This window comes from Lutjanus erythropterus, chromosome 23, assembly GCF_056507025.1.
Source record: "Lutjanus erythropterus isolate fLutEry1 chromosome 23, fLutEry1.hap2, whole genome shotgun sequence".
Classification (NCBI taxonomy): domain Eukaryota; kingdom Metazoa; phylum Chordata; class Actinopteri; order Lutjaniformes; family Lutjanidae; genus Lutjanus; species Lutjanus erythropterus.
This window is the reverse complement of record NC_139339.1, coordinates 6788457-6802762: the sequence shown is the minus strand read 5'-3', so window position 1 is coordinate 6802762 and position 14306 is coordinate 6788457. Positions and strand designations below refer to the sequence as shown.

Below are 14306 nucleotides of genomic sequence, written 5' to 3'. Positions count from 1 at the left end.
TTTGACTGAGCAGGCGTCTGTGGATAAAACTGCAAAAGTTTCTTACTTCTAATAATGTGACATGACAAGACAACTGACCCTATTATGTTCAACTTATGTCATGAGTTAAAAAGTTATTCGCGTTTAAATTGAACAAACGAGCAAGGAATCTTTACATTTTCCCGAAGCATGCTGGGATTTGTAGTGTCCTCGCACTAGCCTGCAGGACGAGCCATCTCCGTTGCAGACACCGCAGTTGTCCTCTTTCGCTGTGCTCCCCAATTCATGATCACAACCTACAATCTGTAACAACACACAAACAAACCTAAACAACAAAACATTTCCCTCAACACCAACCTTAAAATAATTAGGATGTTTTGCAAAAAAAATGAAAAGAAAAGAAAATACAAAAGAAGAAGAAAAATCTGTGAAAAGTCCCAGTTGAAGTGCTCATGTTGGGTCCCTTAGATCTTTTAAATTGAGTTTATTTAAGAAAATATTCTGTCGTACCACGTAAATGTTATAATCAAATGATCCAAGGCTTCTTCTAAATCCATACCAGATCTGTTGTTTGTATCCCTAAGATAGCACGAAACATCCCCTTTGAACCGATCACGGGTTTTTCCAGAAACGTTCCCGACTGTTTTCTATTACACACTATCTGCAACCATCCGTAGTTGATTGATGGAGTTTTTCGCAATTTCTGTCGGTAAGACAAAACCGAAACCACAGTGTGATTCTAAGCACGTTAAGAGAGTGTTTTAAAATCCTGGTGTGTCTCTGCACTCGCAGCGCCTTGGGACGTAATTTCATTCAACCAGGAAAGAATGCATTGTAAACTATTTCCTGGACTGTCAATCAAAAACCCAATCTTAGATATTATTATTCATTTGTAAAGCAGATGGCATAATGTCAGCACTGTAGTCCGACCTATAATAAATAAATAAAATATATTCTGTTGTACAAAGAATTCCTCTTTTATAGGCTTGTATGGTCATAATTAGACTTATTGCTTTTTGGAGTTAGCACCTTCTGAGCTTTACAGTTTGGGGAAACATACATGTTTTCTTTTTTAATAAGCTGTCATTCTGTTATTGTTAAAATTCATATTCTGTCTGAATCTATAAAAACTGTAAAATTCACTTTCATAAACATCTAAATATGTCATCATCTCAAGAAAGATGTTTCAGGTTCTCGGAGGATGACAGCTGCTCAAATCTGATGGGATGAACCAGTGTGGATGAAATCAGCAAATCAGGTAAAAGTATTAATTTCACCCATGGAGTTTGGTTGGTTTGGAGAGAACAATATTTAGCTTACATAACAGCGGTTTCCCCTCTAACAAAAAAAAAAAAAAAAAAAAGCTGTCTAATGGCAAAGTAAAGCGGTGAAAATATGTTAAATATAGTGTAGACTTATGATGATATTTTTAATATGCATTACATATTAGTCCTCACATTTGCAAGGCTGCCTTCGATTTATTCCAGGCCCGTGACTGTTCACAACACATTGTTTTGATACTGTACTCTGCATGAAACATTTTTCGGATTTACTTAATAAGAATTGATCGAAATCACATTTGTGGTTTCTGAGAAGTCTGTCTTGGGAGCCCAAAATTGTGCAACGTCCCATCTGAAATTCTTATGATTTCCACAACAGATAAATTAAAAGAAATAACTATGACCTCCTCCACGATGAAAACAATAAGCCCCTCTGATTCTTTCTCCTACCTGGCAGATTCCACTGATGCACATGTCCAAGGACTCGGTGTAGCAACGTGTCCCATCCAGCACCTTGGGGGCCAGCTCCACCACCAGGCCTGATCCCTTGGCCTTGCACTTGAGAGTGCAGGGGTTGTCTGGATCATTATACACAGGCAGCCACTCGTGGTACTGACCCTGGTATCGCACGTCTGCATGAGCTGAACACTGCTGGGCGCGGAAATCGCCTGCATCTGGAGGGCAATCCTGAGGGTAAAAAGGATATTCACACGATTTTTATAATTAGTGCAAAGCGTATCACTTCAGTTGTAAATGTTTGTGGGAAGAGGAGTCTTGAGACTGTGATTGCTGGATGTCAAAGTAGTGATCATCACCTAAACCTCTCACTTTCTCTCAAACAACACGACCCTAAATCACTAAATTACGCTCCTTAACCATAAACCTTGGTAATATTTTCACAGTTCCACCACACTGAACTCTCAATCACATTTTATTATTTCAGTTTATTTCGACAAAAACCACTTGAAAGCTCTGCTGACATCCATTACATAAAGATGAGCGTGCTGAACTTACCACATTACTGCATGTGCGATATTTGATATTCTGCCCCTCGCAGGTCCTGCAGAAGACAAAGTGAACACGTGTGTGAACTTTTGGGGGCGAACGATGAAACAAACCACAATGCACACCAATCATCTTCGCCCGAGGCGGCTGGTATTTCAACCGTTGACTCTTATCGGTTTTCTGAATTGCTGAGCAGAGATCAGAATCCTGCAGTGATGATGTGGCAGCCCACAGACATGAGGTCTGTGGTGTGTTTGCAGAGATTTGACAGTGGAATTCACACAGTGTGACTGTGCATGAATACACAAAGCATGTTTGGTTTCAGAAGTGGTGAACACAATGCAGCAAATGCATTTATATCAATCTAGCAAATAATAAATTATGATGAAACAGATATATTGGCCCAATATTGGTCTATCACAGCTTTATTGGTCTATATCAGTATACTATCCAAAATTGTTTTTAATTGTTTGCCTTGTAGGCAATATTATGTGTATATTTGATCATTTTTCTTAATTCAAGTTTGATACATACATATATTTTCCTCTATTTTTTTTATTGCTAGTTATTTATAATTATTAAAAACACAGGTGAAAATTTACTGTTTAAGTGCCACCATCCTTGTTAGTTCATTAGCAAGAATGCAAACATTTGATAAATATCACTGAACACAAAGTACTGACTTAAAGACTTAAAAGTGAGTATTCTGTTCTTCAGTACATTGCCATGAAGGCTTTAACTGGAGTTTAGAGAGCTGGCTATCATTCACATTTTAACCGATACAGTACCAATACCGGTACCTGGAATTCGGCACTAGTACCAAACAGTACCGTTTTGATACTCAGTCTCTGTGTAATAACAAAAATGTTTAGAGCATTTCACATGCCACACAAAATAAAATCCCCCTCCTGTCCTCTCAAACCCGTCCCTACAACCTGCAGCCTGTCTGTTTGTCACGAGGGCAGAGCTGTTTGTGTCACAGAGGAAACACGTGACATCCTTCCTGTTATGTTGTTGTCACCGCTGTGCCTGCATATCGTAATATTTCCCTGTTGATAGTCTGCAGTTCATGAAATTTCATACTAAGGTTTTGGATGTACTGACAAATCTCACATCTCATACTCTTTGTTACTCTCTCACTCAAATGTGCTCCCAAGTCCCAAAATTTGGGAGCACATTCATCACATTAGCCTTAACAAGGAGCTAACAAGATAACTGGCATGTACTTAACTTTAGCATTACTTCATAAGTCATCTCTGGACTTCACCTAGAGTTGCTGTGGTCAGTGTTGGGGATTTTTCATAGACCTGGCAATTCAAAACAACACCTTTGTTATGAGTGTTAACCGGTGAGAAAAAATTCCTGTAATCCCCCATTCCCAGGAGAAATTAAGCCTTTGCATAGATCATCTGAGTTCAAACTAGCATTTGCCTGCTTACAATAGAGTTAGAAGATAAAACAGGAAAATTTAAACTTTCACTGAACTAGAGAGGGAAAAATGAAAAACATCAAGTGGAAAAGAAGAGTTCATTGATACAGAAAGTCCTAAAGTATAATACTGAATTTTCATATGTCATAGGGATCAGTCTTCGAACAAATTATTGCTTTATAAACCAACAGTAGTACATACAGTAGTAAAGCAGACACAGTATAGGGCCCTCTGAGCCGTGTCTGCTGAACAGATTGGAGCAGTTTGGATCACGACTCTCTGCTTGACAGTCTGCAGTGTCTTTGCCCAAATTATGGAGCTAACCACTTACTGAAAATTAGGATTCTTTTGTGCTTTGATGCTGAGTGATGATAAACCATTGATGGTGACTATGATAGGCCAATTATCCAAGACCCCAATGGAAACTAATCAAAGGATATTCTTCTGAGTTCGGGGAACTTAAGAGGAATTCCAGTGTCATCAGCCCTTAGCTAATCTGGAATCATGATTGGAGGCAACGTCGCAGAGTTTGGACTCACGGACGGATGAGGGCTTTAGGATTTTTATAATATTATTCCAGAGAGCGGGGGGGTGGATGTGAAGTGTGTGGCATGGCAAGAACATTAGGCCCTGTGACGAATCCAGACAGTCCGCTCTGCCAAGCCAAACAGCAGGTCGTGGGGCTTCAACCCAAACAAAAGACTTTCAAAGACTGAGAGTTGAGAGACAGGTAGCAAAGATCTGGATCAGTGGGACGAGGAATATATAAACTAGACATTAAAAAAAAGTGGTATAAAATGAATTTCCCTTTTAATTTCCTCTCAACTTTGGAAACTACGACGTGGAGGCTAAGCAGAAGTAGGGCAGGGACTGGGGATTCATCATGGCGTCATCATAGGTTGGGGAAAAATGACTTGGTTGAAATATCAGAATTCCTGGAGCACATAACCCATAACTCACAGACTATGACCCGCTGTTTTCTGCCAAATATACACAAAACACACAACTACAGAGAGTTTGCTCATCAGTTAACCACACACAAGAATGCATTAGAGTAAAACTATGATCAAGCATGCCAATAACCTCCTCCTCAGATTAGAAATGGACTAAAATCTATTGTAACCATGAAAAATTCATAGCAATAACTTCTTATAATATTGGATATGCAGTAAAATTTGTCTGGCTCATAAAGTCTATATATATGTCATCAACTCTTCTCACTAGATTGAAAGTAATTGCAACCAGGGCTCCATAACCTTTGCCATAATATTGATACACTTGAGGCGAGTGGGCACGTGAGAATGCGGCTGAGTTTGTAATCCCTAAAATGCGCTCATGCTGTGAGCTCTGCTATTGATCAGTTTAGGGAAAATTGAGAGCAGTCGGGCCGTTTGAAAAAAGTAACGGGGAGTTGAGAAAGATGAAGCTACAGAAGAAAAAGGCCATTTATCTTTCCTTTGTCTGCTAGTTTGTCAGTAAGTCCCAAACTTTGTTACAGCAAATAAAAAATATAATATTATAAAATGTTGCAGGAGATGGTTTAACAAAGATTTTGGTGATGCCTTGCCATTTAATCTTGTGCCACTGTTAGCTTCAAATTTCTCCTTTGATCCATGACATTTGTATCTTAAAAGTCATGACAGAATTACAGCTAATTCTTACTGGATATTCATGTTACCCAGCCCGGGTTTTGGGAGGGTGTTTTTCCTTACCGATCAATGATCCTATAAGGCTTTTCATTTCATCATTTTTGGCCGTGCCTAGTCAAACCATGCCACGCTGATTTGTATTTCCATTACCAATTTTGTCGAGTCTAGCCGTGCCAAGTCACGCCCAACATGGACCATCTCTGGAGCGGGGCAAAAGTGAGCCCGACCCACCTTGAAGTGGGTTGTGGTGACGTCTTGTCCACCACAGCCAACCCATGACAATCCCCCTTCTCCCCCTCAAACAAGCGTATTTTGCGGGAGGCTCTCAGTGCTTTTGTAGCTTCTGACTGAATCCCTGTAGCGTGAAGTTTAGTTTCTCTGTTGTGCTGCTCTTTTGACATTCAGGTACCAGCTTTATTTTATAGTTTCACGTTGTGGTTTTGAGGGACATATCTCAGATGGATTGCCATGTGATTTGATATGTCGCCCTCAAGATTAATTTCAATGACTTTGATTATCTATTAACTCTGTCTACCCACAGTAAAGTAAAATTTGAATTTGGACTAAATATCAGCCACAGCTCTGCTCAGTGCTATTTAGTAAATCCTACCATGCTAACACACTAAACTAGGAGGGTGAACTTGATATACTTCATTTCCTTTTAAACTTTAAACCATCATCATATTTGTGTGAGTGTGTTGGCATATTGAAATTAGAATGCAGTTCGAAGCACTGCCGTCCTACGTGCAGCAGCTAACATGCTAACAGAGACACTAACATGGCTGTTTAAGGGTTTAATCAGTATGCTATTTGCTGTCTCTAGGACTTTTCTGATATTTTGTTGCCGCCAGGGACGATCAGAAAAGTTTTTTAAGGGTTCCTTCTTTGTTTGAGCCTCTATTGTATCTCTGAATTTCTTTATTTTAAATCTAAACCTAAAATGAGTTTGAAATCTACATGACCTCACAGATTATTGTTAGTAATTCTGGCGGGGTTGTTTATTCAGGAGGGAGGTGTTTTCAGCACTGCACAGGCCACGCAGAGGGTGGTCCACTATACTGTAAAGTAGAAGACATAATCAAGGTGCCAGGCCCAAGTTAATTACAGCGAGTTAATTAGTCATTGCCTTGGAGAAAATTCACTTTTAACCACCATTCCACTTAAAGATAGACTTTAACAACAGCTGTGGCGTGCCTTTGGTGAAATTCCAAAATACCACAGTCATTAAATGTCACTGGCTGTAATTTCTGCAAAACGGTGACCCAGAGAGTGGTGAAAACATCTTTATCGGCAGCAGTACCGGTCCAGGTCTGCTCATCTTTACTTCCTGGTGGTAGACAGTAATGAATGGGGAACACGACTCTTTAAATCATTTAGTCAAGTCAGAAGAAATTTAAGACTGGCCTCATAAAAAGAAACGACAAAGTGTTTGCCAACCCCGAGCCTCATAAATAATAGAACAGCACTTTCTCTTGCCATGACACCCAATCCATATGTCCACACTTGCTTCAAACCAGCGATGCCGTTGTTAATAATGGAGATTGTGATCAAGTGTTTTGTGTGGGTGAGACTAATGAGGGCCAGGCGATCTGTGTTTAGTCTGTGCCGAGCATGTGCCCTTTTCAGAGGTTGTCGGTCCTACATATTTGTGTGTGTTTAAAGGTCATAGAGTTGGAGTGGTATTGGTTTGGAGGGTGTCGCAGGCCCGTTTCCAGCCTCTCTTTCCAAAGAGTCACACACACACACACACACACACACACACACACACAAGGGGCCTTGTGCTGTGCTTTTTTAATGACATCGTTTGATCTGCCACCAGGTTCCAGGCTACTGCTCCCTTCATTCCCATGCAGCAGCAGTGAGGTGAGGTTGGATGAGGCGGGACAGAGGGTCCTACCATTTGCTCAAGAACCCCATACATTAACTGGTACCGCCAAAGGACGCACGAGTTTGTAAACACACCCGCGCGCGTGCGCATCTACGCACACTCCGCCTACGTCCCGAACGGAGCTCAAACCCCAAACACCTCTTAACACGTCAATTGCTTTTACAGCCAGTAGCATTCTGAGGTTTGCCTGACCAAAAAAAAAAAAGTCTGGGCAAGCATGGAGAAATAGCTGCTGCCGATATCATGAAATGAACTCCTCAAAAAGCTATTGACCTCAGTGTTTACAATGCAGCACATGGGAGGTCTGGCACTTTAAGTTTGGGGGTTTTGACAGCGTTATGCTTCTCAGCCTGGCTCCCCAGCACCGGTGCAGACAGATTCATGGTTTCAGCAGGCTGGAAGCACCTTTAAGTACATCTGGGTCATGACCTCAGGTATGATCCGCTCTGTTTTGTCAGCGTGTCCTTGGACAGTTGTACTGTTTTATGATCTCCTGTCACTGCTGGAGCTCTTCCCCCCCCTGAAGCCCCCAGCAGTGAAACAGAGGTGACTTTGGCAGCAAAGCTCAGTGGCTACCTTCAGTGAGAGAGAGCAATACATTTGGGGGAACTGTAAAATAGAGGAATGCAGTGAAGTCACCCTGCAGCTATTTCCCAGTCTATAAATGTGACATTTCTATGGAAAACATACCCTCTCACTCCTTCTGTCTCATTTTTTTCTCTCTTGTTCCTCAAATCCATTTGGAATTGACCACTTTGCCCATGCACTGTAAAAAATCTTATAGGAATTTAGTGAAATCAGCTACTCTTTCCTCATTAACTGCACAGTCATGAGTTGTTCTAACTCTACCTTGAGGTCTTGTGACTTGAAATGATGAGTTTAATGAATGTACTGCACAAGGTTCAATCAACTCAGAAAATTAGGTTAATAAAGAAACATAATTAGCATATTAGCAGACTTCTGAGCAAGCACTGTTTCACGAAAACGTATTTAATACATATTTCACGTATTAAGTCAAACTGAAATTATGTTTTGAAATAAACTAAAACATGTTTTGCAGACCTATAATCTTGTGTTGAGATAATCAACTCTTCTTCTTCAGATAAACTCAAATCTTTGAGCTTTAGAAACCCCCAAAAAATCTGTATTTCAAAAATTGCTGAGTTGCAGCAAGCTTTTCACCTGATTTATCATTATTTGGGTGGTAGATAATTAAATGGTTTCAACTGAACATATTAAATCACTTTCACTTTCATGAATTTACTCAACAATTTTTTGTTTCTTTCTAAAAGTGTTTTTGTGCAAGAAAATTTTGACTCAAAACTCAAAAACTTTGTGACAGTTGCTTTGAAATTATGGATTTTCTTAACTTTTTATGTTTTTTTTTACAGTTTTACAAGACAAAGTTGCTGGTTTTCACAATGATGAAAACACTGCGTGGTGAAGGTTAGTATTGAATTAGTTAATTAAAAGGTAATAAATTATAATAAATATGAAATGTTATAGGTGCTGGTCCGTGTGACTGAAGAGTTGTAATATCCTTGGCTTACTGAACATGTTTTCTCAAGTACAACTGAATTAATATCAAGTTTATGTGACTAGAAAAGTGTTTTGAATAATTACAACATTACCTCAACTTGTCCTCTTAAATTCAGTCAACTAAGGCAGCCCCCGCACAAACTTGTTTTAAGTTTAAACAAACAGTTTATTTTTACAGTGCAGTGCACTTGGCCTGCAGCTTTAATCTCAAAGCCCACTGGGTTAGCTTGAAGCCTAACCAACCGGGTGACTCTGGCACGAGGATGAAAGGAGCGAGAGGTCCAAAGTGCAAGTTCCAGTTCGTCCTGAGATTTAAGCCGAGATGATGAGCAGTGGGAATCCAACCAATGTGGGCTCACTGCTTGCAGAGCCCAAACACCACCGCAGAAAATAGTTATTGAATGTGACATTAGTACTTTGGCAGGGGACATTGATTGTTATGCTCTGATTTGTGAAGGAACATGCCATTGCTGAGAATCAGATCGCTATTGTCACTGATGAATTCAAGATTTAGGCTTGTATGGCCGTCTAGACAGTTTTAGGAGGCGGATGGGCAAGAGATCTCAGCGGACCCCTCAGGGCTATTTAACAGTCATATGTATTCTGAGCACTCCAATTACAGCCCATGGGAGTGGAGCGATTGGTGAGATTTACTCACACTATTAGGGACGCTGTCTGGATTTATTTGGCAGAACGGCTGTGAGCAACAGAAAAAGACCCCCCTCCCTCCTTCTCCTCCTCCTTCTCCTCCTCCTTCTCCTCCTCCTTCTCCTCCTCTCTTTTGAATCTTTAAGCCATGATGATATGGCACTTTAATGGAAACCAGTCCAACCCCTGTCAGGACTTTGCTCTTTAAAAGAGGAGATTACCTCGGATAGTGTTTGAACACACGCTTACAAATTGTCCATGTGATGTTTCCATTTATCTGAAGGTCAATGAGGTTCTAACTTGAAATTATACATTCAGTTCAGTGGATATCGTCCTCTTCTGAGATGCAGGCTTTTGAGATTGATCATTATTATCATACAGCATCATTCTGTGAGCACTCTAGTCTTGAATGTCCTCATTTTTATGCCTCTGGTTCTCATCATAGAAATATTGTTTCTTTGCCAATATTTGAAGTTGTATATCTATATCTATCTCAAGTGTGTGTAGCAACTTTTGTACATATTCCACTATGCAAAAAACATAAGCATCACCCACAGTGTTGCCCACTAAGTTGTTACACATGTTTCATATAGTATGTATGAGGCTTTAGGGTGAGATGTGGCTTAGAGGTGGTCTTACTTGGAGCTGAGGCATCGTCTGAGGGAGTAAGAGGCGCCTCCTCCGCAGGTGCGGGAGCATTCGCTCCATGAGCCCCAGGCGTCCCACAGGGTGTCTCTGTCCTCCTCTGATCGGGCCGTCCGCGAGCTCTACAAAACAGAAAATGGAGTGAAGAGTTCATACACATGGGTGAGCCGTCACGGACGTCCTCGAGCTGTCTGCAGTTTTCACCATCGTCACCTTTAACATGATAAAACCGAGGTTCTAAAGCAACCTGTGTGGATATTTCTCAGCTGCATGAGTCGTGGCTTCCTCAGGTTAAATTCTTTTGCAGGGCCAGAACTGCTAGTCAAGAGCCTGAGCTAAATTCCAGGAGCTGCCGAAAAACAAAACAGAAGTGCATGTGACAGGATGAGAGAGCCTGCGAGGGGAAGTAATCAAAAGCTCTCGACTTTTGCCCCCTCTGCATATTTCAAATGTCTGAGTCATACTTTAGATTATGAAATGTTCGTCCTCTCAAACTTCAGGCCTCACCAGCGCACCTCTCTCTGTTAATTGCATCACGCTGTATTTGGCAGCAGAGGCAGGGATATTACCGCCAGATCCAAAATCAATATTATGAGAGGATTGAAGAATTTTGCGACTGCAAGGACAATGTGCATCTCAAAAAAAAAAAAAAGACCCTCTCCAACCCATCTTAGACTCGTTTAACTCCTCTTTGCCTTTCAAGGCCTTTTGTATTTCCAGATTTTATTTGACTGGACTGATGGAAGATGTTTATTTGTAAGGCTGGCACTGTCATCCGATGTGCTGTGCGACTTCTGTTTCTTTCTCTTGGCTTTGCTCTGCAGTCGAGCTCTTCTCATTGACCTTTGCAAAACTGACTGAATGAAGTTTAGAGAGCCGCACTGTCTGAACACCAAGCTGAGGAGGAAAATGGATCGCTTTTGCTATCAAGGTCGAGGACAACTCAGCTCTGTGGAAGTATTCTACATTCTTAGAAATAAATATAACTATAAACATAAAAAGTCCTGTCCTAATAAGAGACACTTCTTGGTTCCTGTTAGAACCTTGTATAAAGGTTCCACTTCGAACTCTTTCAGAGAGTTCTGCCTTGAACCCAACATGTCCTTTTATATTCCAAGGATTTCATCTTGAATCCACCCAGGAGGTTCTATTGGGAACCCTTTTTATACCAAGGGTTTTTATCTAGAACCCACCCAGGAGGTTCTATTGGGAACCCTTTTTATACCAAGGGTTTTTATCTAGAACCCACCCAGGAGGTTCTACCAAGAATCTCTTTATAATGCATCCAAGAGACCCTTTTAATAATCCAATGGTTTTATCTAGAACTCAACCCGGGGCTTCTTCTGAAAACCCTTTTATATTCCAAGGGTTTTATCTAGAATCCACCCAGGGGGTTCTCTTGAGAACCCTTTTACATTATGGTACAATGAGCCCTTGACGAGCCCTTGAAAAAAGGATTCGAAGATTGCTGAAATCCCCGAAAAGCTATTTCTTCTTAAAAAGGGTTGTTTGGATGAAACAGAGTTTTTCAGCAGCAAATGGTTAAAGGTAGAACCTCGGCCCTTCATGAAGAACCTTTATTTCTAAGACTGTACTCTGTACTGAGACTTAGGCCAAGAAAAAAAAAAAACAGTTCTGTACCTGTTGAATGGATAAAACCTGAAAACCTGAATTTGGAACTAACACTTGGACAAATCATCCACCTCCTGTGGCAGCAGGAATGTGCTTTAAAAGACTAAAGGTGCAAACACATTCAATAAAGTAATCTGCCATTCAACTGAGGGTTTAGGACCATGACAAGGAATAAGAGAAAATTATCATTTTCCACAATAACACGAGCACTTGGGCAGTCATTCTGGTGTTGGTGAGCCATGAAAGAATATTTTAAGGTCGGTGCTTTTGTGTGCTTTAGACAGCCTCCCACCACGAGTTCTTTACAACACACTGGTGCAGTTTGTGCCTGCACATCCAGCAGAGTTTTTGACAGGGACTTAAAAATCCCAAATCCTGCAGATTAGGAATGAAATGTGAGGCACAACAAGCTCGCTTACCCAGAACGCACTCAATAAAGGAGGGACTATGGAGGAGAACTTTATGTGTAACACCTGCTCTTAAAAAGATTTATTCCCACCGAGCAGACAAATAGTTTACAGTGCATGTCCAGCCTTGAGTTTGAGATACACGGCCTTTTACACAGATTTTAGAGGAAAAACTCAGGATATGCCAAGTTATTTTGACCTCTTTGGCCCCTTTTCCCAACAGCATGGCATTGTGCTTCGACTACAAAGATGAATGGATCTCGTAGAGGAGAGCAGATACAAGGTAATAATACTGCTTTGATTATTTTCTTTGGGTCACGGTAGCAAAAACAGCCATGCTGTAAGCTGTGCAGTGGGGAGGTGGACTCGCATTATTAAAAGTGCGTGGGGACTGATATAAATGCCTGTCAGTGCTGATGACGCCTGAGGAACAGCAGAGAGGAACGGCAGAACCTACACTCTTAGAAGAAAAGGGTTCTAAAAAGTTTCTGCTGGAAGGGCTAAAGTTCTACCTGGACATGTTTCCGAAGGGGCATTTTTTTGAAGAAAGACGTCATTAAGGGTTCTTTGTAAGACTGGGGGTTCCATTAAGAACCCTTATCATCCAAACAACCCTTTTTGGAAGAAAAATATTTCTTCAAGGATTGTTAAAATCCTTGAAGAAATATTTTTCATCAGGGTCAGAGGTTCTTTGTACCGTAATATAAAAGGGTTCTTGGTAGAACACCCCGGGTGGGTTCTCGATAAAACCTTTGGGTGGGTGCGTTCTACTGGGTGAGTTCTACATAAATCTTTCAAATATAAAAGGGTTCTCAGCAGAACCCTGCAGGTGGAAACTATAAAAAATCTGGAATATAAAAGGGTTCTTGGGGTGTTTTTTCAGTAGGTGTTAAGGGCCTTGATGGAACCCCCAAAGAGGGTTCTGAGTGGAACGATCACACCAAAGAAAGGTTGTCTGTAAAACCTCTTATAGGGGGGTTTTGTGGAAAACCTTTCACAAATAGGTCTATGTATAACTGTTTATGTTGGGTTCTAGGAGAACAATCTGAAAGACTTCCAAGTGAAACCTTTATAAAAGGATATGCCAGGAACCAATAAGGGTTGTCCCATGTGGAAAAGCCAAAGAACCCTTTATGGTTCTAGTTAGCACCTTTATATTTAAGAGTGTAAACACGCAGCCAAACATATCTGCGACGGCGCTACTTTCTGCATGGCCAACTATTTCAATGTTTGGATCCTCAGTAAATAAACACAGGCTCTGCTCTGGGCAGCCCGTTAGCACACCACCTTAATTCTCCTTTGAAAAGCAATCAGTGAATTTTGCAGTCAATTACGACTGCGAGCCGTGTGTTGCAAAGCCAAGAGAGCCAGAGGCATAACAAGGCTGGTGAAGAGAGAGGAGGGGAAGTAGACGGAGGGACGGGGATGAGGAGGTTGTTTGGCTCGCTGCGCTGCTATTGTTCTCAATGGAGGCGGAGGAACACAAGGCTCCACGAGTCGGACCGTCCTGCTGGGATTTGGATCCAATAATCAAAAGGCTCGGATATCCACTTGGAGCCTTCCTCACCCTCCATCACTGCACCTCCCACCTCTTCTCCTCTGATTCCTCCAGGGTTTTATCTGCACCTCAACAGTACCACTGACACAACAAAGTAGGGCTGGGTGATAGCATCTTAATATTTTCAGGCTATGCCACAATATACAACATACATCCCAATGTACACATTTTTAACTACAAATTCTCAAATTGTGATAATCTTATAGATATAATGCATTGCTGCAGGTTAAATCACAATATTATTGAACAAATATTTGAATATTTGCTCTTTGGATGACAAAAACAGAGCAAACATATGAGCACAGACGCCACTTGGATATCACCCATCCCATGTTTTCACATCAAGTGGAAGAGAGGAAATGAGCATATGATAAAAGAGCAGTGATCTCCACATTATATGTTATTCTGATGGACAGATTCTATTTAAGTCACCTGTCAGCAGCTGAGACTAAGGACATTTTCCTTGAAGATGGAAAACTCCTCGACGGGGGAAAGAAACTCGACTCTGGTGCCTTTTTTTGCAGACTGTGTCAATATACACACGATGGCCTTTACAGTCGGCAAGACATATGATATTTGCACATCTGCTGAATCCCTTGTCGTCTGCTCCGCGCCACACGGCACTGTACTCACCGTCATGCCACAAG

The 14306-nt window shown here is 41.2% G+C and overlaps 1 protein-coding gene across 1 annotated transcript in view; it reads right to left on the bottom strand.

Moving 5' to 3' along the window:
• LOC146305565 (ADAMTS-like protein 1) overlaps window positions 1-14306 on the bottom strand; it is a 121107-nt gene that overhangs the window by 24176 nt on the left and 82625 nt on the right. The window contains exons 3-6 of the mRNA XM_084712253.1: window positions 10057-10184; window positions 2274-2319; window positions 1710-1946; window positions 156-282 (exon numbers count right to left, since the gene is read on the bottom strand). Of these exons, the coding sequence (XP_084568379.1) occupies window positions 156-282; window positions 1710-1946; window positions 2274-2319; window positions 10057-10184 (538 nt within the window). The remainder of the gene's footprint in view (window positions 1-155; window positions 283-1709; window positions 1947-2273; window positions 2320-10056; window positions 10185-14306) is intronic.